Here is a 26,890-nt window from a genome sequence, read left to right on the forward strand (position 1 = left end):
GTGTCTGCCGGGTTAGACTCTGTAAAGGATTAAGAGGTTAATGATAATGGGTGAATGAATTTATAATGGGAGTGTTTATCATTTTTTAAACTGGATGTTGATTGCAGCAGAAATCAGTCGTACACAAAGTCTGTTTACTGTCCTCAGACTAGCTCTAGCTTATGGATGGATGTAATTAGGACAGGCACTGCTCACTGCGGTTTACAATGCACGATTACTGTTGTCAGCTGCTGAAACCTTTGCATCTGGTGTTACAATCCACTTCATACAGAGAGGGAAGTTGACTTCTTTATTCAGAATGAGAAGTAAAAAGAAAAAGTTGAAAAGCGGCAGGAATCTGGGATCCACTGCAGTGTTGGATGTGTTATTCAGGAACCCAAAATGAATGAAGTTAAGATTTGGATTACACCTGAAACTAGAATGTGTATACAAACTAGTTAGCTATACTTTAACTGCTGGTTTCACAAACCCAGAGATGCCAATACTTGAGATTGGACAAAACAGCACTTGCCAAGCAAAATTAGGTACATGTTTTCTTTTTGACAAGTCAGGACAGTAAAAAGGGTCTGTGAAACTTGATGCAAGTATCCAGTCAAATAAAGTTGAGGTAAAATATATATTCAGTTTCAAGTGAAATCTATTTTTTCTTACCTGTGCACAACTAGGGCTGAAATAAATGCTGTACAGCTTTTCTTTTAATGTTCTTGTTCATTTGGATCCCAAATGCAACTTGTTTACATCAGAAAGTCACTTCCTTTTAATTGTTAAAGGTCAAAAAAGAACTATGTATACTTTCACTTGTTCTTGTTAATTTCTATTTTTGTGGCACCTTCCTTTCCCTCCTGTTATTTGAGCTGTATTATTATTCCTAAACATTGAGCCTGCAAAAGAAGCCATAAAAAATGCTTTCAGTGTGGGCACACAAGGCAAGAGCTCTTGAACTTGAGCTAATCATCCACTTGTTTGGGCTTATTTGCAATACTAAGTATTTAATATTGTAAATGTTTATTTTAAGCACAAATTTGACATTCTGCTTCATTTTATGTTACATTAAAAAAAAAAAAAGTAAGAAAATATAGTGCTAATAAAAACAAACACTAATTGCTTATGTCACACAAGTTTAATAAAAAAAAAAGTTTAATCTTTAGGGTCTGTGTACAACTTAAACAAAATCTTAACATTCTGTAAATAAAGTTTAAAATGACCTCTATTTTCCACTCTGTCTTCCACGGGAATCGAAAGTCTGGCAACTTCTTGTTTTTCAGAAGATGCTTGTTTAAACATGGGGTGTATTTTATAATTCGCTGGATCACCATGTTTAGTTTGACATCAGGTCAAAAAGAAAATGCAGATACAGGCTGTAGTTACTGCGACAAGTATTTACAATGTCTACATGTTTTCTGCAGAGAATATGTCTTTCCAACGCCTTGTACCCTCTTGATCCATAGTCAGGGGTTCACATAACTGGTACGCAGGTACGCATGTGGACCAATAAAAAAATGTAAACTTATTTATTGTTGTATAAGACACAAGCGTACCGTTGGTATATTTTTTTTTAACAGGAAAGCACTGTGAAAGGGGGTTTAAAAGGAAACACTCTCTTATGGGGACCATTTTCAATTGTAGATCTTCTGACAGAAAACAGAAGTTTGCCAAATTAAAAAAAGTCAATGACAAGAACAATAAAATGAATGAAAACAAATAAAGTATGAAATAATTTTTTTAAAAATCCATCCTTAATACAAATGTGTATCAATTGCACATACTGCTACCTTTAATACAAATGTTATATCCTAATCTCATTTATTAAGTGTGTCTTTGTGAAAGTGGAACATGTAGAAATATGTAAAAGGTATTTGGCTGTAAATCAGGCATGCAGGGACATCCACACAGGTTCACCTGCTTGGACAGTGTTTTTAGAAAGGGAAACCATTACAGAACTGATCAGTCTATTCCTACTTCACTTCATCTGGTCTTGTGAAAGCTATTCTATCTAAACTGATCTGACAGCTCCTGCCCAGGAAGTCCAGGACCGACCCGAGGGTTAGTCTGAACAGGCAGATCAGATGGAATCGGATTGTTTTCACAGCCTAATCTTAACACAAGCGGTTCCCTGTGGACATCACTAGATGCAAAGCTCTACAGGAATTACATTACAAATACAAAGCTTAGGTGACACAGTAGGTCTTTTATATCAACATGTGCATGATATATGGTTCTATGCTTACATACTTTCTCAATCGATCAGACAGAAAATGTAAACAGCATTTATAAAAAATAAACGAAGATGCACTAAACAGTTGTGAAGCGTCATTATTTACATTGTCCCAGCAGCTACTTCCATGGCGCGGCTCTGTCCCCAGTTATAGAGTGTCGTAATCATCTTCATCTTCATGCTTCCGCTTCAAAGCATTCGACTCGTTGGCTGAGCTTTGTGACGACACCATGTTGGTTGTGATGAGAATATTTTTGGAACCGATCAAGGAGGGGTTGATGAGCACGTTCTGAACTGTAGGGGTGGAGGGCATAGCTGTAAATGAAAGAAATTTCAAGAAGTTTGGATCAATGTTTAACAAGGTGTTACAGTTGCTTTTTCATTTTATTTGTATAATTCAATGCAGTGTTTCTCATACAGGTTACCAGCAGGAGTTTGTGCAGCCTCAGCAGATCACAACTTCACTGTTATTTTGATCTCTCTCTCTGTGTCTAGTTATTTTACTCCCTTTTTCCTCTAACCGACGCATCTCCCCACAACAGCTTAGGAGAACTGAAGGTTCGATACCCACGTCCCTCTTTATACCCAGGAGCTCTACTGCAGACACTGTCAAGCTACCAGCCCCTGGAGAACAAAGGCCAGCCCTGCAGCTGTGTGCTGGAACGCATCAGGCAGCAGAGTTGACACAGCAACATGAGGTGACACTAAGTGTGGATGGCTCTATGTGGCTACCAAATATATTGTGTTGAGAATTGATTCCTCTGTGGATTCACATTACAGCCTTTCACCACTGAATCCAGCTTCTAGGGTACAAGAAAACATTTAGCAGTCTGTGCATGACAGGCTTCGTGTGAATGAGGGATCCTACAATACAGATAATTAAATGAAATACTATCTTACCTGATTTCACTGTTGAAGACTGTGATGAAGGGATCTGGACTGTGAAGCGCTGCCCTGACAATGACACAGGTGTTCCTACCTTAGTGGTGAGCGTGACTGACTGCGATACAGGCGTACCTGAGGGTACAAAAGTGAAGCGAACATGGTAGTACCATCAGAATACTGTTACCACAATCAAATCAAATACTACACTCAGCATACAGTGGCTTCCATAGAAACGGTCCCTGGTCCCGCATTAGGCTGGGGATCTGCAGTGCACCAAAGAATCACCAGGTGGCACAAAGTTATTTAGAACTTTAAAAATAGTATTCTGGGTAGATGGTGTTTCACCAGCACTTCATCCCTTTCCAAGGAACAAACTGAAATTAAGGGTTAAAACTTTGATTTAGTGGAAAATGCTGAAAACCAAATGTAGCATGAATACACTACAACCTGTATGCCTGCTTTATGGCTAGAAAACAAACTCAATATTATTATAGCTAATACTATAGCATATATTTCGGTCTTCATTTTATCATACAAATAATACACTGGTACTGTATATGTTTTTACAGTCTTAGGTTAAAAAAAAATATGCAAGGAGAGTAAATTCTTTTTATGGTTACAACAGTGAAAGGGGTGTATTTCTGCAATAATAATAATAAGAAGAAGAAGAATTACTGATATTCAGACAGTATGATAGGCCTAAACTAGTGTAATGCCTTACTGATATTACCTTGACTTGCTGGTGCACCAGAGGTTTCACATAAATTACAGGAATAACACTGAACATAACCTACATTAGCCTGAACCATAACTCATGTACTGATGGGTTTCCAAACACCGCATGGAAATTAGTTAGGGATCGGGAATCATCTCAATACAGATTTGCAATACTGGGGAAGAGGAGTTTTAGCAAAAATGTGTTGTTTGAACACGACTGGAATTCGGAGCAAGTGTATTGAATTAAATGAAAAAACTGATTTGAACTACAATGCAATGGAACAAGTGGTACTCATTAATATAAATGTATTTTAACGTTAGGTTATTACCATAACCCTGGTTCCCTAAAATAGAATGACAACCATTACCGAATGAGAAGAGCCCTCTCTGACCGCCAATCATGCCCTGTCAGGGCCCTGCTGTGAGGGGGAAGTCCCTCCCACCTCCTGCTGAAGAGGGACATCCTCACAGTAGCACATCGCCATTTTCTTTCGAAAACAGAGGTCAGCTGGGGACACGACCTCGAAGGGTAATGCTTGTCATTTTCTTTCAGGGAACCAGGGTTATGGTAATAACCTAACGTTCCCTTTCAACGGAATGACAACCATTACCGAATAGGAAGCTGTACCAAAGCTGTCGTGGCTCCAGATTACCAACAGTACAGCCTCACGGCGATAGCCACAGAGCCCTCATGAAGCCTAAGGGCATGCCGTCTGAAACACCCTAGAGCTCAGAGAGGGTCTCGCTCAGTTTGCAACATCAAAGCGGTAGAAACGCGCAAATGTCTGACTACCTGTCCTTGTAGCAGCATTGCATAACTCATCTAAGGAGGCACCATGAAGGAAAGCCCACGAAGTTGCCTGGCCCCTGGTAGAATGGGCCATAATGTCCCCTGGTAACGGGGAGTCCGTCTGTTCATACGCCAAGCGTATCGCATCTGCCACCCAGTGCGCTAGACGTTGCTTCGATAGGGCCTGACCTCTAGAGCAGGACCCACAACAGACAAACAGCTGGTTGGACTGTCTCCAGGACGCCGTCCTAACCAGATAACAGCGCAGACCCCGAAGTGGGCATACCGTGTGCTGTCTACGGTCCTCCTCTGACTTGTGCGGGGGAGGTCTGAAAGTTTACAAAACCATTGGTTGGTTAATATGGAATGAGGATACCACCTTTGGCAAAAAGGATGGATTTGTTGTTAATATTACCTGAAAGTCATTTCCCGTGAAAACCATGCAATGGACAGCTCACTTACTCGTCTGGCAGTAATGGCTATTAAAAACACCACCTTCAATGAAACTGGGCGCAGTTCTGCTGACGCCATGGGCTCGAACGGGGGACCCATAAGGACCCACAGTACCAGTTCTAGATTCCACTAGGGGACCATACTTTTCATGGGAGGACGAAGCCTACGAGCCCCTTTAAGAAATTGCACTGCCAGGAAATGTGCCCCAGGGGACACAGAGTCAATTTTGTCGTAGCACACTGATATTGCTGCCAGGTATACCTTCAAAGTAGACGCTGATCTTCCTGCATCAAACAAGTGTTGTATGAAGGTTAATATCGTCTCAATAGGGCAGGTCACAGGATCGTGACTTTCGGCAATGCACCAGTCTTGGAAAACTTTCCATTTGTATGAGTACTGGGCTCTAGTGCTCGGCGCCCTAGCAGACTGTAGTGTTTCTACTACTGCATCTGGCAAACCTCGTCTGAATAGACGGCTCCGTTCAACGGAAAGACCCAGAGTTGGAGCTGGGCTGGGTTCGGGTGCCATAATAGTCCCTCTGCTTGGCTCAGGAGGTCCTTGCGCAGCGGAAGCTGCCACGGCTGACCCGACAACATGTCGGAGAGGAGAGCAAACCAGGGGCGCCTCGGCCATCAGGGTGCAACTAGCAAAACCTGTGCTCTCTCCACCCTGATCCTCTCTAGTGTCAGGGGTATTAATGGTAGCGGAGGGAACGCATAGAAGAGTCCCTGTGGTTAGGGGTGAGCCCCCCCCCCCCATGTCTCTCTCCACGGAGAACCACAGGGGGCAATGAGTGGACTCAGCTGTGCAAAGAGGTTGACTCAAGCGGTACGAAACCTCTCCCAAATCTGTTTCACCACTTGAGGATGCAGTCTCCATTCCGAGCTGTCTGGAGCGCTTCTGGACAGGAGGTCTGCTGCCTTGTTGTCCAGACCAGGAAGGTGAACCGCCCTGATGGAACGCAAGTTTCTGTGCATCCAGAACAGACGTCTGTGTGCTGCGTGGTGAAGGCTCAGCGAGTGCAGGCCGCCTTGGTGGTTTATGTAGGCTACGATGGTGGTATTGTTTGTCCGGACTATGTTTGTGCGCTAATTGCTGGCGAAAATGAGATCACCAGGTTCACTGCTTGCAGCTCTCGGGCATTTATGTGCGCTTGCTGCCAAATGTCCCTTACGCTGACGTCTTATTCCTCTCCTGTTCCAGACTGCTCCCCAGCCCAGGCTGGAGGCATCTGTAGTGACCACTTCCCTTCTGTGAGGGGATCCGAGGTGCAGATTGCCAGGACGGAGCCACCACTCCAGTGTCTTCCGGCATTGTCTGGACACACTCACCAGCCGGTACCGATCTCAGACCGGGTGCACCTTGAGCGTATTTACCCATGCTTGAAGCGGACGCATTCTCAGCAGCCCTCGTGGAAGGATTCTCGAGGTGGCTGCCATCAGCCCAAACAACCTTCGATATATTTTGACCTGTAGGAGAGGATTCTCTCTGAATAGGGAGAGTGTGGCCTCCAACGACCGAACCCTGTCTTCCGACAGTGAGGCAAGCATGCTCCCAGTTTGATCCCCAGGAACAATGTGGACTGAGATGGTACGAAGTTGCTCTTCTGTTGATGTATCGAGAGCCTTAACTTCGTCACATGATTTATGACCTGTTTTGTGTGCGCCTCCGCGCATGCTTTGGAATGTGTGCAAACTAGCCAATCGTCCAGATAGTTCAGGATCCGAATACCCCACAGCCTGAGTGGAGCCAGTGCTGCATCCATACACTTTGAAAATGTGCAGGGCGCCAGCGAGAGGCCAAATGGCAGCACGCAGAATTCATACACGTTGCTTTGAAAGGCAAAGCGTAGATATTTAATGTGCGCGGGACGGATTGGGATGTGAAAGTAGGCGTCTTGCAGGTTGATCGATGTGAACCAGTTGCCCGGCTGGACGGACCGGAGGATACGCTGTGCTGTCAACATGTCCAGCCAGAGAACCGGTTACCCCTGGCCGGCAGTGGTCCCTTGCCGCCAGCTCTGCCTCTACGTGCTTGTCTGCTCTGGGGTGGAGGGCGGTGTTCAGTCCCTTTTGCCCTAGCAGGCTGTGAATGCCACCTTGGGCGCTGACGGTAAGCCAGAAGGTGCGAGAATCTGGAGGCGACCTCAGTGGCCTTGTGGGACCTCTGTAGGCTCACATCAATAGTCGCTCCAAATGTCTGCCCTGGTGTAATGGGGGCATCCAGTAACACCACCCTCTCTGTCTCCACGACCTTGCCCATTTCTTGGGCTCCTGCAGTGTGTAGCAGAGACTCTGCTCTTCTGGAGGCTGAGGGTGCAGCCGCTGGGTTGCTCCAGGAAGTCCTGGCACAAAGGGAGGGCTTGCTGTGGATGCCCTTTTTTCTGGAGGAAGCAGTTCCCCTTTCCCTCCTGTTCTGCCGGCTAGGGAACGACTGTAGCTGCAGCTGCACGCTGCATTAGCACCCGGAACTCTTCCCTCCGCGACACATGCGGCAGGGGCAGTAAGGAGCTCTCCGCTGTGGCCTGCCCGATGGAAGTGACTGGGTCCGAGACGTCTGATCTCGATGCTGTGAAGGGCAGCTCACCTGGGCTAGGAGGTCTAGGTAGTGGGGATGGGAAACGAGACTGTGGAAGTTGGGTCTGCCCGGTGGTAGGGTGCAGTCTGCCCTGCGATTTTAGTAGGGTCTATAGCATGGTTTGCTGAGCCCTTACAGTCTCCGCTAGCTCTGCAAAGCGCAGTTCAGCTGAGCTTGGGCGCCTTCGAGGCAACTCTGATGGGGATGTGGTGCATACGTGCCGACCACATGTCACCTGGTGAGCGTCCCCTCGAGCGGTACCGCCTCAGCAGTGACCATCTCGCCTCCCCTGAGAGGTGTCTGCGCCTCTGTACCGGTGGTGGGGAAGGGGAGGGTGACACAGGTGTGTGCGAGAGATCTCTGGTCATTGTAGCAGGGGGGGTCCTAGAGGACCTGCGGAGGGCCTTGGACCACTGACCTCATTCTCCCTTGACTCTGGGAGAAAGACCCTGCTAGGGATAGGGCTGCTCTCCTGCGCTTAGTTCATTTAGAGAACTTTCTGCACGGAGAGCAGTCCAGCTCACCTGCCAGTGCTTTGGCCACATGGTCTAGCCCTAAGCGTCTGATGCAGGACCGGTGCTCGTCTTGCCTGGGCAGCTTCGCCGCGCACTGGTCGCACTGGTGGAAACCAGCGGAGGACCCAGTCGATTGCACGGACATGGCGTCGTAGGCGAGGCTGCTGCTCTTGGTGACGAAATCAAGTGGTCAGTGCAGATGGGTATCGCGGTTGGTGCCGGGCTGTAGATGGCTCCGAAGAGGTTCACCAGTGTCAAATCAATCGGCGCTGGGATCAGCGTCAGGAAAAGCGCTGTCGGTGCCGAACAGTCTAATGGTTCCGAGGTCTGTGCCGATGGTAGGCGCGGTCGGCGCTGGGCTATAGGTGGCGCCGAAGATGGTTACACTAGTGCAGATAGGCGCCGGGTAGGCGCTGTTTTTCTCAGCCTGAAGGTCAGCGGGAAAACTGCGGTCGATGCCGGGGGCAAATGCAGCCGATTCAGTCGCGTGGTCGCCGAGGGCAAGCGCAGCTGTGCTGAGTGAGCCCGAGGCTTGAGAGAGGCACTAGGCCCGCGCAGTTTTTTTTTTTTTTTTGATTGCTGTGGCCAATTAAATCGGTGTAGAGGACGACGCCGCGAGCCCGCGGGGTATCCTTACAGCACCAGAACAGCTCTCAACACGGTATCTGAAAACTACATGCAGTGAAAAGAGAATAATGGCCGCTTACCAATCTCCCGAAGAGGGGTCGAAACCAGCTCTAGTCAGTAAACTGATGCGAGAATTAGGTAGTAGCACTCTCAAAAATGCTCGAAAACGTGATTCTACCATGGAAAAATTGACAAACCAGCCAAATTCAGGCAAAGAAAGCACGAAGCAATCTGTGACCTGTATCAGTGAAACGAGAGAGAAAATGGCGATATGCTACTGTGAGGACGTCCCTCTTCAGCAGGAGGTGGGAAGGGACTTCCCCCTCACAGCAGGGCCCTGATAGGCAAGCTTTTTTATATATGCTCAGTGATTGGCGGTGAGCTAGGGCTATTCCCATTCGGTAATGGTTGTCATTCCATTGAAAGGGAACCAGTGTTATAGCCAGCTACTGTATACCTATAGTTATGAAAATGAAATGAATAAGAACACAACTTTCACATGGCGATGCTCACATACAGTAAAAAATCTCCCAGTACACCCTAGTATTGCTAATCACTGTGCAGTGCTTCTAAACTCCACCCCAATCCCTGACTAGTCATTTCCATGTGGTTTTCCAAGTTTGAGTACAGGGTTCATTTCTTTGTACTCTATTTTTATTCTGTTATTAAAAGCATTCCGTGGGATAATGTTACAGTCCTCCAGTGATTTAGGGATAGGCCTCCCTTACGTTCTTCGATTGGAACTACATGTTGTTTTAGTCTAGTGGCTTATCAGCGTTTTCTTTATCCTTAAGACAAAGGTGTTCCAAACTAAACAGAAGAAAGCTGCCACGTGGAAAGCAGTTATTATACTAAACACTTTTGCAAAAATGTACAAACGATCTAAACTTTACTATTGGCCTATATTTGACTAGTATCTCGTATCAGTAGCACAGTTAACCAGGGTTGGCGGTATAAAAAAAAAATTTAAAAAATCTGACTTGATTGAAATTGAGATTGAGATTTTTTTTTGTTTTAAATTATGGATTTTCTTTTGTAGTACCGTAGTTGTAGCTCCACAGTCCCGCCAAACTATAAGGATGTTGGAAATGGTGGTTGGTCATAAGCTGAAAGCCCATTATTAAACAACTTATGGCAAAAAAAAAGAGCCAACCAAGAATTATGGCGTCAGAATAGGGTAGACAAAAATTCAACAGGCATAATCCCAGTGAATAGTTAGTTACATACCAAACTAAATTACTCAATCTATAATGAACACATACATAAAGCAAATTATTTATCATTGTGGCATCCCCTAAATGTGAACTACAATTAGTGAACTACAAGAATTCGGCGATGGAATACGCCAGAGAAAAACACCCCTCGCTCATCCCAGTCATTCTTTTCTTTTACTTTCTTTCATTTCATCTTTCTGTGTCAGTCCAAACACATGCAGTTGCTACTTAGGACTACTTTGCTTTTTATAGCGTGTTCATTTGTTAGTTCCTGATTGCACCACTAAGTAAACCTGGTTTCAATGGGTCTTTAACACACAGAACTGCAAATGCTTCAAAAAGATTCAATTCCAAAATGTTTTTCCAATAACAACAGTAAGAGAACATTCAAAGAGGAGATTAAATGTTTAAGAGATACAAATGGCAAAATCGTAGCAAGATGGGCAAACGTAATACCGATCCACAAAAAGGGAAACAAAACTGAACAATGTAACTACAGACCAGTAAGCCTGAATTTTCGTTATGGAAATACTAATTAAGAGCCAAACTGGAAAATTACCTATATGGTATGGGTTGACAGTCAGCATGGTTTCAGGAAATGGGGGGAAGCTATAAAACCTGCTAACAAGATGCTTATGTTCTTATGTTAATGATGGGGCAGGCAGTCTATAACAGGGCAAGACAGGTCTTCAAAATACCATTTCAGTGCAGGATTTTTTAATTATTTTTTTTATGTTTTTGCTTCATTTATGCACCACAGAATCAGGGGCAAGTGCCATTCACGCTTGTACTGGCATTTGTGCTGTGATCAGAATACAGCCACAATTTTAGTTTACAGACATTAAGATGTTTGTGTTAAAAGGTTTTTAAAACATACTGTCCATGTCTTTTCATTGAGAAACTATATAAAATATATAAAATTGACTGATTTAAATCAACTGATTTTAAATCAACCCTGCAGTTAACTAATACAGTCAAACCCATTTACAATGTACCTGGGATATAACACACACCGATATAAAGAACCAGTATCATGTTTAAATTCTCCTTTTAGTACGTACTCTGACAGTGCATACTTCCTGTTATTATGCATGCACCGCGATGGCACGCAGTGGTCTGTGCTGTGCATATTGCATACTTGTAGGCCTACTTATTGCTGATTGAACTTGACCTTGCTCTCTATTATTGCAGTTTATGCAGCACTATCATGGCCAGCGCTAAACGATCGTCAATTTCACTTAATGACAAACTGTACATTATTGGATAAATCTTAAAGGGACGAAGGCAGCGAGAACAATGTCGTCAAAGAGCTCGAGTTTAAAAAGCAGCAGTCACTGAGGCAATCATCTAAGGCCCTGTCCACATTAGAGCAAAATAAATTGACAACCAAGTTCAAAACCGATTTACCTGAACCCTAGCCCAACATTGTTACAGCGTCCAGATTGCCATAATGCCATAGTTTAACCCAGCTGTTGAAAAAAAAAAACTTTGCTGGATGACTATCCCAGAAACCACTGTAATGTACACACACACTTTCTTTATTCCCCCCTCGTAAATGTTGTTTATTTTCATTGAACACGGGAGCAGACCGGTAGAGCTACAACAAAGTGCCTTAGTAATCAAAAGCGAATACATTTTTATGGGAGAAAAAATGCCCACGCCATAGTAAATAAATTAGGTGGGCATTTGCACAAAGGGAAAATCTGGGGCAGATAAGACATTCTTTAATTTAATTAAAAGTTGAAATAAAAACCTTTAACTTGCTAATAACTCGGTTCTAAAACGCAAATGTGGGCAGGGCCTAAAAGACGACTTAAAACAACGTACAGGCAGTGATTACTGTACTGTACCTGAACTGACAGTTTGTATGGTAATGTTTATTGACTTGCATATTATTTTTATCATTATCAGTTTATTTCTATAACGTATTATTGTACTGTATTTTTTTTATTAATTAGTTTTTTACTAATTACAGTACAGTATTACTCAGTACATTAACTCACACCCACTACATTACTCAGAGTTTCACTGAATATGATTTTTTTTTTTTTTGGTTTGTTTAAAGGTTTTGGGGATTATTCTGTCTCGCTCTTCTGAGAACAAACGAGCTGCTGAGAACCCCGTGGAAATCTTCTTTATTGATCTGTTTACTGAGCAAACTCTCAACTTGAAATTTGCAATAAACAACCTATAACATATCTATGTGTTGTGTTTTACATTTCCCAAAGATCATTTTTTTTATCTAATGGTTTTGGTGATACAGTGATGGACAAAATAAATTGAAAAACCACCTGAACCATTTTTCAAGCATTTATAATGAAAATAACTTCTCCCGATTATTTTTTAATTAAAAAATGAACATTAAAATCAGAACTTGTATTCCTAACCTTCGTGAATGGGGAACAGCATTTTAATTTCAATAGCAGTTAATGCAGGCAGGGGAAGTTTTTTTTGCTTTAGTCTCATTGCCAATCAGCAACTGAATTTAACAAACACAGTATGTTTGTTAATACAGTACCCAAGAAAGGGAGGAGAGTACTAAACAAATCCTAAGCAGAAATCATCTTAAGGAACAACAGCATGCAACCCATTCAATTCCTAAAAGATCTCTGGCGCACTCTGCTGGAAAAAACAAAGTATTAGTTTTACACTTCAAGCTGTAGTGCACAATAACTGCTGTACACCGTGACGTGACTCGAGGTACCACAAGTGCACCACGGTGCCGGGGACATTTTCCATGGAACCCATTGTAAATGTAAAAACTAACTTTAATGCAAATATGTGATTTTTATATCACGGTTAATCTAATAAACAGTATCAAACCTTTACATAAATTGTCATTATTACCTTGATTAACATGGCAAATACAAATCTCTTTCAACAGTGCAAATGTGTGATTTTCATTTAAAAATTTTGTACTGTTAAATGTTATGAGTCATGAGAAAGAAGGGACTGATCTGAACTGTGTATTGGTACCTTTCATTGAAGGGAGACGAGACGCTTCAGGTAAGGGTAAGACAGAATGGTAACTGTGGGATGTCCAGGTGAATCAGAGGCAAAGATTGCGTTTGTTCTCCCACCACTTGCTTTAATGTGGGTGTTTAGCCCTGTGGAGCCTGTATCACTCACACTAAGGTGTCAGTGGTGTGCGGGAAGTTTCTTACCCTTACCCAGAGTGGGAGTGCTGGGACGGCTGCTCATCGCTCCAACACTCAGTCTAGGTACAGTGATTCTTCCTGCTGAAGACGAGACCTTAAAAAAAAAGATTCCAACTCATTACACAAAAAGCAAAATAAAGAGTAAGATGAAGTGATTGAAAGATGACTAGAGCATAACCGTTTGAATCCTTCTAGCTTTTCAAATCTAACTTTAAAGTCTGTTTCAAAGCACAGACAGTGTAAGTATTACTGCCCACACTGTCATTCAGGTAACACAGCAATAACAATCCATAATGTGGTACGGAACATTTGCTATGTTATTTTGGCAGGGGGGGGTGGAGGGGGCGTTCTTCCTGCAGCAATTTAGAAGACAGATCACAAACCGCCATTTTGAAAAGAGCTTTGAAACAGACTTTAAAGTTACAAGTGTAAAAAGTCGTCGTTAACAATAAAAATAAATATTACAGGTACACTATTTAAGCCGTCGTGGCATAGCATAACGCTATACTTTTCGGAACTCCGCTACTTACTCTTTAAACTTAGCGAACAACACCATCAGTTTGTTAAGTGCTCAGTACTTACCTTCTTCTGCAGGGACTTCAGTCTGTAGTTCGGGGCTGTTAAGCAATATCTATCTGGAGGGAGTCTGGGTCCAGTGTAAGGCTTAATCAATGGCAAAGGAGTCTGATTCTTCTGTCTTGCAACCTCAAGTAGAAACTGAAGAAAGAGTGTTTAAAGGGTGTTTTGTTATGATTAACAGTAGTAGTAGAAGTAGGTAGTCAGGGCTCGCAAAATTGCTAGCCCGATGTTCCGGGACAACCAAAAAAATGTGTCGGACAACGTATTTTTTTTGGCTGCTTGCCCGACGGGCAATCCAATTTTTTACTCTATACAACTTAATGTTCTGTGCTTTAATCAAACAGCGGTTTCTCAATCGAGATTCCGCTCACAGATCATCCAGGTAAAACATCAATGTTTTTCATTGATAATGATTTCTAGGGTGACATACACGTACACATTGCTTGTGACCAAATCCCGCGAGGATTGCCCCGTGTAACACCCCTGACAACTCAAGCAATCCTATCTAGTCAGTGCGCTGGTGGTATGTCACATGACTGTGTCTGCTCCAGTAAAATAAAGGGTAAAATGGGTACTACGACAGCCAAAGTATATACTTTTATATTGAAGGCTATGATTTTTTAAATAAAGTTACATACTGGAATTACAAGCTACTGTACTCTGCTCATCAAGATTCATATGTGTTTATCTTGTTACCTTTATTAAATCGTTAATGTTATTTCCCAACCCAGGAAAAAAATAAATAAAATCGAATATGATGGTAATTATCACAGACCCAGATTTAGCACGTAGCATGTTAACATCGCTTTTTAAATTTCTTTAATGCGATTAATAAAATGTACCAGTAATTTTATTTTAAATGTATGGTGCTTGCTTGTAACTTATTGTACCGAGTGCAGCAACAGACTCGGGTCCAAACCGTCAGCCGAGTGTAGATATATTTACATCCTCGCTATAGGCCTTCATTATACAATTAAATACTGACAAAAAATAAATAACTGCTCGTACAGGTGTGTGCAACCGGCACAGCAAAGCAACTTTTTTTTTTTTTTTTTTTTTGATTAACATTTGCAATTGAAACAAAACTGAAACTTTGCTGATTTTTTTTTTTTTTTTTTATTTTTGAGGGGGGTGTGTGTGTGTTGTACTGTGTTCTTCAATGAATAGGATATAGCCAGAATACCTGATGCAGCATGCCACAAATAGGTACTGTACTTGTAATTCTACTTTTATTCACAATCTCATTGCTATTATTATTATTATTATTATTATTATTATTATTTGATGATGATGATGATGTGGTAGTAGTGGCAAATACTGTGATAATCAAAGAATAAAACAGTACTAATATAATTAATAATTTATTTTTATAAAAATAAAATTTATCCACGCAGCAGCTTATATTGTTCGTCTTGGGTTTCTCTTTTGTCATGAATATATTAATTATGAAAATAAAAATATTTATTTTATGTTAACTTTTGTTGTCCTTACTATAGCAAACAAAAGGCTTTGGACCCAAACAGGGTTGTTAGAGCAAGGATGTACTGTATTTAGTATTTGACTTGTTTGTTTAACATACAACACTTGCACATTTTAATATATAATGTGTGCACATATGTGTGACAAAGTGCCCGCCCCTGTGTATATTATCTGTTATGTGTTGCGTGTGGTGTGTTTAAATGTTGGTGTATAGACATTGGTACACGGGATATAAATGGGTCTGTGTAACACGAGTGTTTAAAATGTATATGTGTATTTAGGCACAAGGATTGCACAGCACTTCACGTGCAAGTAAAATGTAATAATACGTGAGCATGGGGAATTGCACTTTATTAATTCACGTGCTGGGATTCAAGTGAATAATTAATTAGTAATTGAATCCCAGCACAACAGTATATATAGATGCACGTTTTCACATACTCGCGGTTGGGTGTTCGGTGAGTGGAGAACGGGATAGGAGACGGAGGTAAAAGTAATAATCATAGGAATAACAATAATAATAGTAGTTAAAGTATCTGCTCACCATGTCTGTCTGTCTAGTCCGTTTTGCTTGTCTTTTTGTTTTGGCGACATGTGCCGTGTCCTGTGTTTGTGTTTGTTTGTACAACCTTTTTATTTTCTGTTCTATCTATTAAATGCTGTGTGAAACATTCGCTCAGCTCAACCAAACTCCAACTCTGTTTATTTCCTGCTTCTGGTCTGACGCCACCCACTCCGGCCGTCTCTGTGACAATATGTTATTTCATTTTTGTCAATTTTCACATCCCATAGTGTTCAACATTTAACATAGGGTATAAAGAAGTTTGGATCACAATCCAACATCACCCCTTACAAAAAAGTAATATACTGCAAGTATACTTGTGCCAAAATTGTCTGGTTTTAATATACTATTGGTACCATTATACTATTCTATATATTCTATTTGCAGTATACAACTGTGTATATTCTTTTTGTAAATAATGCAATGTAGTTCTGAAATATTCGACATCTTACTTCTCTTTTGCATGCCTGCATTACCTCTTGCTAGATATTCACCTCCAGATTCTGACAAATACTTTTAGAAAACCAGGAGCAACTTCTGCTCTGGATCAAAAAATTATAATGCTCTGCGGCTGCCACCCAATGCTGATAACTATCGAAAAACTACTAGAAACTAACTAAAACACAAGTCTGGAAAAAGTATGGAATTTTGATGTTAAAAAAGTGTATGAACCCTGAGATACTGTACCTATATTGAGTACAGTGTACTTTGTACAAATCACAGTCCATAGGTCAATTATGGGTAACTTAACTTTTTTGGAGAACCTAATGTCTACAATGGACTGCCGGAAGGGCAAGTACCATTACCAAAATTTTGCAAGCCCTGGTAGTATTCAATTATTTATGTGTAATCTGAGAAACAACATCTTATTTGAAGAATGCCCGCCCTTCCCTTCACAGGGGCTTGAGGTTGTGAGAAATGTATAAAGCACGGTTTTCAATTAGTTTTAAAGTACGTGGCATTTCTAAGGTAGTCGGAGGAAGCCAGCTCAGAGACGTGTAGCGCCGGGGTGGAGTTTGTGGGAGGGGGGTTCCCAGTGGAAGTTTTTTTTTTTTAAAAAGGATTAAAATGGTACATTCTGACACATCTTTGCATGGTTTCAGCATATGCTAGACTAGTAGTGGTCTGCTTGTAGTGTCAGACAAAGTACACCATTAGTGCAATGACTGGGCTTTATTTCAGCACTGCTCACAGCAAGACAAGATCAACAAAAATAAATTTATTCATCAATGCCCCTGCAATACAAGCCAGGCTGAAAATGTGTGTGGAATTGGTGACCGCACCTTTAACTGTGTCCACTTGTAATATGGGAGACAGCATGCTGCAGCTCCCATGCTCAGTGTTAATAAAGTCCTGATCTAACAGCATGTAACACAGACAGCTCTTATGATTAAATTACGGTTTATTTTTCAGTAAAAAGTTCTTTCTACTAATAACTATATTAAATACACCACAGCAAACACATTTCAATACATTATGAATATTTTCATTAGCACAATCCGAGAGCTAATTTAGTCAATGTGTTTTTTTTTGTTTTTTTTGTTTTTTTTTACTGCAATCGTACGCTGCAGTGCATTTCATTTTTAATTCCCAAAATGTTTTCATTTTTTCTCAGCAGTACAATTCCGAAATAGTCTTAATTATTTCTACATTCTGCTTTCACCTTACAATGGTCAGCTTAAGAAATAAACTTTGTTTTCCTGCAACAGCTGACCCTACTTCAGTCCAAAACTCAGCTCCATCCTGTTTTCATTATGCAAATGTCTTAAATTACTGTGCATTCTGCTTTAGCTGAGATATTATCAGCTCATTATTTAACTAAGGAACCTGCTGCACAATTCAATCATCCTTAAACTCCTGGGATAGTTGTGGCTTCTAAGAAGATGCAACAGAAGAAATAAATCTGTTCATTATAGCACTTCATAAAAATAAAAAATAAATCTTTATTTTCACAGCATTTTGTTAACTTCGCGTGTCCAACACACAAACTAGGTACTTTTATTTTTTTCGCTGCTCTGGTTCTAAATTTCTTGAATTCAATTGTTCATTTTAAGCTACATTTTTACACAACGGTACTATTCGTACATGTTTGGTCACCATCGCAACTGCTGCAAGAAACTGAGGTTACCACTGCTCTACACTTGTATATCATCAGCTGACAAGGGATCAGCTGATATCCCACCTTTTTTCTTAAAGGCTTACAGCCGCTATACATAAAATATACTAGAATGACAAGCACCTATTGGTACATATTTTACAATATAATAAAAGGAATACGCTGAATGATAATACCCGAAAATAATCGTAATATTTTTAATTAAAAGTAACCAGCGCAAATATAATTTTAGACGGTAGATTGCGCCGGTCACCAGCTTACTTTGAAAACCCTGACAAGGGAGCCAAGGCAGGGAGCATTGACTTCAAGTATGAAAACAGACTACACAACAATGCTAGTATCTAAAATGTCTCGCTCTCGCAAACACTTCATGTTTTACAGTACGTGTCTTGCGGCTCTCGACCATATGAAAATGTTGCCGTGCAGCTCGTAGGGTAAGGATATTTGGCCACCCCTGGAACAGACCCACTTGTCTTAAAGCTGCTCCATTAACAACACAGATAGCACCTACCCTATGCTGGTTCACTGGAAGAGTAGAGGGGCAGGGAAGTATGATGCCTAAAGCCACCAACGCTAATTCATATAACACAGTGTCTTCTACTCAAACACTGACCAGGTCAAACACTTCTTAGCATAAGAAGCGTTGATCAGACCAAAGCCACTTCCACCAGAAGGCTGTACCCCTAACCAGTTGGATACTGAATGTAAATTCACATGACTTACATCTCTCGGAGGAGGTGATGTGAACGACTGGTCCATTCGGCACTGGATAGCTAGCCTCACATCGTCGGCATCGACGTTTGATTTCTTGGCATGTGTTGAGTAGATCTTTGCATCCTCTATTATTGTTGTTACATATCCTACAAATAAAGCAAGCCTTTAGTTTTAAAAATGGGTGGGGGGGTTACAATTGTATACCCCTTGGAAGATTTTTAAACAAAGGTGAATTGGGAGTTTATAAGTAGGGGTCTACCTAATTCGTAGAAATAAGGTAATTGTGGGGTCATCGCAAAATGTAACTTTAGGGGCCAATGCATACTGGACTAGTACAGAGAGGGAAAAAAAAAAGAAACCCAATTTAAAATTAACTACTACACACTGCAAGTGACTGCAAACTACTTATCTTAATTCTGTAGATAGGCTTTTTTATTCCTTCGCTGTGCTATTCCTTGCACTTAGGTAAAAATACAAAATAAATATAGTCTGGACAAATAACATTTAAAAGAAATACTCCAAAGCGGTTAAGTTTGTTGTTTACTGTTCACATGACAACAATGTTTTAATCAGTCTTTCAGTGTGTCTGTACTGGCTTTTCTGTGACCTGTACTGTACAGCTGGAGGTGGAACAGAGTCAGTGTTGCTTTGTTATTTTGATGTAGGTTTCTAAAATCTAGTTGTTTTCAGCATTGGAGGTCAAATACCAAAAGTGGACGACAAAGCAAAAAAGGTGAAGTACATTTCGGCTGAGGATCGGGTCAAGACATTTCCCAAAGAAACTTAAAATGCAGATGGAGCTAGTAAATTGTTTTGCACATCACATATTAAAACGAACGGCCACTGCAGAGACTGCTAAACAGAACGTAAAATAAACAGCTTTCAGAAAACAAACTAGAAAGTCAGCGCAGACAAAAAGTATTCCTGCCGGTTTGTATCTAAGTTAAATCAATACTACAGGTACAATCTAGCACAGCCACCTCGCTTCAAACAACCTACTGCTTTTTAAACAGTTAGAATTTAGACCCGAATAGGCAAGTTTTCTTTCTTTTGACTCTGTACTAATAATAAATTCCTAGACGGGACAAACAACATGACAATGAACATGCTGCATATAGGCCTTTATTAAAAAATACCAGATGCCCTTGAGGGTAACCAAGTTTTGGGACTGTTTCTAACCTATTTCCGCATCTGTATAACTTGTCAAAGTGTTGCCATACACTTCTAACCAAATCAGAGGATGCAGAACATGCAGTCTCAATGTATGGGCAAGTCTTCACACCAGAGACGGAGAATGTAGGCAGCAACAGCATGCCTGCCTTTAACAAATGACGACACTGTTTTAGCAACAAATTAAGTACACCTATTTTTATATTTTTAGGCTTTTATAGGAAATATTTCTATTTTTATTTAATATTTCAGCAGGTCCGCGAAATCCTAATTTTATTCCATAACTTACCCACGAAAAATACGTAAATTCGCAGCGATTTAAGTAGACCCCTATTTATAAGGTGTATACATTACATGAACATTAAAGTAACTATAGCAAACAAAATAGTTCCAGAAAATTCTCCTGCATGCACATATACTAATTGCATAGGTCTCAAATATGCACTTTTGAAAAGAAAACCATGTTATAGCAAACATGTATTTTAATTTCAAAACTTGATATCTGGAATTACACAAAATTATAAAAAAAAAAATAATAATTAATTAAAAAAAAAACTCACAAAAACTCACAAGCCAAGCATTTAGATGGGTCATTTCACATGGAGAGAGAGAGATCATGCCCACCCATTTACTGGCTACTTTCCCCACTGACTGACATGCTTTCAGCCAGTAACAAGCTTTTTGTTTTGCATTGTTTTTCTTTTAGAAGAACACCACTATACTGGAGCAAAAGCATAAAGTACCAATAACAGGTGAAAAAAGACAAATATTTGGGACAGCAAGGTCAATGCATGTCGATTGATCCAGGAGCTAACAGAGAATACTCACTGTAGGTAAACTCCAGCATCTGATTAATTACTCTTGGCTCGTACTCTGCGATACCCATATCCTTCAAAATCTGGGTCATAACCTAAATGTGGGGAACAAATAAAAACACAAATACCTGCCTAAATGAATGCAGTAATGGCACTTAAAAAAAAAAAAAAAAAAAAAAAAAAAAAGACAAATAAATATTGGCACTTTTCTAAAACTCTCAGATACTCAAAAATGTCACTTTTTCATATACCACAGAAGTCACAAATTATTTTTAAAAAAATAGTAGGTAATTGTTAGCAGCTGATGTGTTTAGTTTGGCGGCACATCTGATAGATAGCATTACAGTAAAGTCTTCCAGTGTGTCAACATTTAAATCACTTCGTACAGAGCCTAGATTGGTTGGTCCCACTCCCCACCCTTATAAAAGTTTACCATGCTATTTCAGCATGGTATTTTTGTAGTTTTACCATGCTTTTGTTTGCTAATATGCTTTACCACACCTCGGTAATCTCAATACTTATGCTTTACTGTGCTTAGTTTGCTATGCTTTTAGACTGAAAAAAAAAAAAAAATCCTACAAAAACACTACTTGCACATTTTTTTTGTGCCATTAGCTGCACATAATGACTGCAGTCAAATAGCATCACTTATGTGCCATTAAGTTGCATCCACACTGGACGAGAGTGAAGTCGCCGAATGCCAATCCACACCAGACACAACTTGGAAACGATCCAAAACACTGCTGGAAATAAATACATGACCCCACCCATGCATTCCTATTGGACATACTAGAGATGGACTGTCCATTACAAAACAGGTCTTGTTTTGATAAAAGGTTACCACCCTGACCTCTGGCAACTCTGTTGTAAAATAAAGGTTACTTGTAAAATCTACAGATCAGAGTTATTGAACACCCCTATATATCCAAGTTTTAATGTTATCATCATTAGTAGTAATTGTAGTTGTAGTCGTAGTATTTTTTTTCATGGTACCAGTAGTGTTCTTGTGTCCAAATCTTTAACCTCCGAATCCATAGAATAAAAAACCCTGGCGCTTCAGAGCATACACCAAATGCATAGCGGAGACGGTCTTTCTTTTGCCGTGCTCAGTGTAGGTGACAGCATCCCCAATCACATTCTCCAGAAAAACCTCGAGCACCCCGCAGGTCTCTTCATGGATCAGCCCAGAGATTCACTTCACTCCTCTGTGGCAAGCCAGACGGCGGATAGTAGGCTTGGCGATGCCCTGGATGTTATCACGAAGCACTTTGCGATGGTGCTTAGCACCCCCTTTTCCGAGTCCTTTACCTCCCTTGCCACGATCAGCCATCTTCGAACTAATATAACAAAATATCAATTTGAAAAAAATATATAATTTGCTTATTAATAAAACACCTGTTTTAAGAAACACTTGTTGTGTAATAGGACAGCTCATCTCTAGCATGTCCAATAGGAATGCATGGGTGGGGTCATGTATTTATTTCCAGTCTTTTGGATCGTTTCCAAGTCGCGTCGGGGGTGGACTGACATTCGGCGACGTCGCTTGCGTCCAGTGTGGAATCAGCTTTAGCTGCACTTAACGACTGCAGGTCAAACAGCATCTCTTTTGTGCCATTAGCTGGGTCATTCTACCAATACAGTGCCTTTTATGTCCCAATGCCATATTTTGGATAAATAACTGATTCTACTCGAAGTAATACATCATAAAGTATTAAGTAGTTTCTATACACAATCACTAGTAAAAAGACACCAAATTGCATTTAAAGTGAAAAAAAATACATCTTATTTTTAAAGGAAAAATCTGAATTCTGCAATGTCACTATTCATCTTTTAACTAGGTCCTTTAAGAATATAACTCACCAAATCCTAATGTATTTTTAAAATCTCACCATTATCATAACACAAATTAGTACATTGTTTTTCAACTATAAATTTGTACAACCAATGTATATTTATTAATATAAATTAAAATATTTAGTACTGTCCCTAAATCCATTGTCAACCCTGCTACCGGAGAGAAATGCCCCTGCAGAATAATGGATGATTCCACAAGTCACATGATTTTCAGCATGTGACTTATCAAGGAAGATGATACTGGAAATAACTTCAGGTATGTGTCTAAGCAGTTTTACATCTTTTTTTTTTTTTTAAAGCTACCTTGTCTTGGGGTACATAGGGTACTTTTACAAACGTGAACTATGTTGCGTTTAGTAGAAAAAAAAAGAAATCCAAAAATGTATAATTAGTTTCTATAAACTCCGTAAAAGCCTTCACCAGAAGCACACCATGTGCTCCCATGCCCTTTACCACATGAGAAGAAGGCCAAACTTTGTTATGTACATCAACCATGTTACCGGTCAACTATGTAACAAGTTTAGAGTAACACTGTTGACTTAAGGTAACTGTTGATTTTAAAATATTAAAATGACCCTGTTGTTGCTCATTTTATTTATATATACTGTATGTATGTGTGTAATGTGTACAATTAAATATAATATAGATATACTGTTACTGGGTTGTGATACATATATATAATATATATATTTTATAATATATATTAGATATTATATATATATAAAATTGCATATAACGTTTCTTGATTTATATATATATTATATTTAAAGGTTTTAGATCATGAAAACGTTAAATGATTGGTTTAACCAAATATCTTTATTTACAGGTAGATTTAGATCAATGACACTTACTGCTGCAGAAAAATAACGGCGCTACCGTGCACGCCATGATGCAGTTCCAGAATTACTTAATCAAACCCTTAATTGAACTAATAATTTGCCTAATCAGAGCATTTAAATTATGTATTTATTCAATGGAGATTTCAAATTACATATAACATTGCATAAGGAACTTGAAATCTCCAACTTTTTATAAGCTAAAGTAAAAAAAAAATAGTCTAAGCAAATTATTAGTAATAACTGAGAGCCCAGTTGGAACAAAAACCAGCAGACACATGGGATCCCCAGGACTAGGGTTGCGAAACACTGTTTTATGGCCATATTTGTTGAAGACACTGTTGAGCTCTTCCACTTTGATAACAGTAACACATTGCTGATGTGTACAGTGTCATATGTTACATCTTCCTTACTTTTGCTAGGGCCTGGCTTCTCTTATTCAATGATGTCATTTACTGACAGAATTTGCATTGCTAAATGCAATGTTAAAATAATTATGTTATATCTGAATTTGCTGATGGGTTGGATACTGGCAATATTCATGATAATAATAATAATAATAACTAGAACTTCCAGGCAGTTTTACAGCTCCCAAGCCCCAGTATCAGTACCTGTCTAAGCGTGTTTAGTTCTCAATATGCCAACAACTTTAACAGTTCCACAGAAGATGATTTTGAAAGTTTTTTTTTTTCAAAAATGCATCAGGCAGCCATCTTGTTTAACGCACAAATTCCATTTTTAAAAATGTAAATTTTACCAACACAGGCACGGTGGTTTCCAAGTTTGGAGTGTCTCAAGTGAACCATTTTTAAACTGAAGTAGTTTTAAATACAAGAAAAAAATGTAGGGGTCTGTTGGTCAGGCGGTTTTCAAATAAAAGCAGTCTGCTGTTAAAGGCGCTTTTCTGCCAAGTCAGAACCTGATCGGTCACACAGCTTCGAAACAGCAGCAGTTTAACATTTTGGGGGAAAAAAAAATAATACTAATTTTTAAACTAACAATAACAATAGGCTTCTCAGCCTTTGGCTAGGAAGCCTAATAATAATAATATATTTCTATTTTATGCATTGAACTTTTTTTTCTACCCATCTAAATATTGATTTTGAACTTGATAAAATTCAAAATGCTGTGTTTTCAATGTGCATGTTTAACAGTGCTGTTACAGTATGTGTATTGTTAACATTATAAAGTTTGTATTCTACAACAACACTGATAATACATAGAGCCCCTCACAGTTAAGAGGTACATGTTGAATAAGATTGCAGTTGCATTGTTTAAAAAAAAAAAAGTATGCACTAATGTTATAGTAAGTCAACATTCTGTCTATTCCAACTCAGAAATGCTAATATTTGTAAAATTGTATGACAACTACATTTGTGACTTTTACATCTGTGTGAACATGTTAAAAACAAACAAAATAACTGCTTAACTTATTGTTTTACGCTAAAACTTTTTTTTTTTTTTTTTTTTTTTTAAATACACAATGATTTTCAAAATTTTTACAAGGTGCAAAAGGCACTCTATTGGCAGAATGACCCATCTGCACATAACGACTGCAGTCAAATATAAATTATCATCGCTTTTGTGCCATTAGCTGGACATAATGACTGCAGTCAGATAGCATCGCTTTTATTTTGTTCTTCAATGTGTACTACTAGTTTACAGGGTACTGCAGTTACTACTTTAACTCTCTGCAAAGGAATATACGCAATAGCGGTAATATATAACGCATGCACGTCAACTGAGAAAAGTCGTGAACTTGTTCCAGTGTCCTTGCATTTAATTAGAGGAATCTGAGACACGGGACTTTTTTTATCACGGCAAGAAAAGATAATAGTTCCCGTTTTGTTAATTTCATAACATAAAAGCTCACGGAATATCGACTCACACCTGGACAATTCACGGCAAACATCCATCTGCTGTAAAATTACACTGACGAAAACACTGTTACCCGCGTACTGTTTTTAATGGAAATGAGACACTGTATGCGCAAAAAAGCTAGAAATACGTAGTGCATTGAGCTTGGTATACTTTAACTGTCAGCACGTTCGATAACTTCATCACCTGATCCTTTCAATCTTGGAAAAAGTATATTGTTTTGTACCTGAGCATCTTTCGGTACAACCTTCGGCGCCGCCATTTTGTCCAGATCTGACTTCCTGTTTCATGGAGAACAAACAGAGGCTACAAGGGTTGGTCTGTACGCTGCAAATCAACAGTAGATGGCGCTCAAAGTACATTGCTACGACATTTACCACACATACAGGCCAGGGACCAGAGGTAACCACAATTTGTGAGATTACATTCTGAAAATGTGGATTTATTTATTTTATTTATTTAAGTGTACACATACTGTAGTGTTTAAACGTTTGGAAACGATATGTGATTTACAGAAAGACTAGCATGCTACCCCAGCATGTTCTCCTATTTCTAGGAAAGCGCACAAGCGGGGAGGGTGAGTTTGTTGCTGAATAAATTTGCTCAGACTACTCTTGCTATCCCTTAATAGATAACTGTCTCCTCTTTAAAAGTATGCAAAAGATTTTAATGAGCAGTCCGTCCCACAAATGCTGTCTAGTGGTGGCTGAAAGATTAGCTGCATTACTATGTGTTTACATGTAAGGGACAGCGCCTTTAATAATCCTCCTGGCTCCACCCCCATAGAGTGCAGTTACCAGCACAAAAGGCCTGTGTGTGTGTTGGTGCTCTCTCTTCCTGATTCAGCAGACAAGCAGTGCAGAGAAGTGCAGGAGAGCCCGTCACAGAGACCAGGTGAAACCAACCAACCAAACACAGCTAAAGTTTATCAAGCACCCCAAAAGGAAGCTAGGAAGGTTCCAGAGACAGTGTTAGCCGGCAGGGAAGTCCAGGATCTACAGCTTAAGGAGTCGAGTAACTAAATAAACCAGGAGTTGAGAAAGACAGTTTGCTATATATAAAAAGGCCTTAAACTAAAACGTTCAATGAGCTCATGGACTGTTGTGACTGTGAATTAACTGCATTATGCACTGGAAGAAGCCTAAATCTGGACACTACTTGGAAGTTGGTTACAGTGTAGCAGCGTGTCCTTTTTCTGTGTGTTTTAACTTATTAGACATCATGCTCAATTAAAATATTGCTACTATTTAAAAAACAATCGCTCCTTTTTTTTTTTTTTTTTTTTTAAAAGAAAATATTAATAACAAATCTGTATCAGCAGCATAGCGGTATCCTATGTTACCAGTTTGTTTTGCCTCATTTACCCTCCTTAGACGCCTTGATCATTAAATATCGAAGTATCCCTAGATATTTTATCGTTTCCCCTTTGCAAAAATACTAACCATTTTAGTGAGCAAGCCGTACCCCACGAGCAGCAGCACCCCAAAGTGTAGCCCATTATAACCAATACAGAACGCATGGGAGCACGTCTTTGATGCCCAATTTACCCACCTTAGACAACTTGCTCACTAAATATCGAGGTATCCCTAGATAGGTTATAACCCCCTCTTTGCAAAAACACTAAATATTTTAGTGAGCAAACCGTACCCCACGAGCAGCAGCACTCCAAAGTAGCCCATTATAACCAATACAGAACGCATGGGGGCACGTCTTTGGATGCCCCATGTACCCACCTT

At 40.1% G+C, this 26,890-nt stretch overlaps 1 protein-coding gene across 3 annotated transcripts; it reads right to left on the bottom strand.

Moving 5' to 3' along the window:
- On the bottom strand, window positions 1–25,449 carry LOC121318635 (transcription initiation factor TFIID subunit 9-like). 3 transcript variants are annotated; one of them, XM_041255526.1, is made up of 8 exons: window positions 25,381–25,449; window positions 20,600–20,681; window positions 18,611–18,747; window positions 13,734–13,868; window positions 13,158–13,245; window positions 3,116–3,232; window positions 2,322–2,530; window positions 1–19 (listed from the first exon to the last, which is right to left on the bottom strand). In XM_041255526.1, the coding sequence occupies exons 1-7, from the start codon at window positions 25,414–25,416 to the stop codon at window positions 2,364–2,366; spliced, it is 762 nt and encodes a 253-aa protein (XP_041111460.1). In that variant the 5' UTR covers window positions 25,417–25,449; the 3' UTR covers window positions 1–19; window positions 2,322–2,363. The 3 variants fall into 3 exon arrangements, with proteins under 3 accessions (XP_041111460.1, XP_041111461.1, XP_041111459.1); XM_041255527.1 differs by lacking the exon at window positions 1–19 and having other exon boundaries at window positions 1,787–2,530; window positions 13,164–13,245; XM_041255525.1 differs by lacking the exon at window positions 1–19 and having other exon boundaries at window positions 1,787–2,530.
- Between the last annotated feature and the right edge of the window lie 1,441 nt (window positions 25,450–26,890).

This window comes from Polyodon spathula, chromosome 7 (assembly GCF_017654505.1).
Source record: "Polyodon spathula isolate WHYD16114869_AA chromosome 7, ASM1765450v1, whole genome shotgun sequence".
NCBI classification, from domain to species: domain Eukaryota; kingdom Metazoa; phylum Chordata; class Actinopteri; order Acipenseriformes; family Polyodontidae; genus Polyodon; species Polyodon spathula.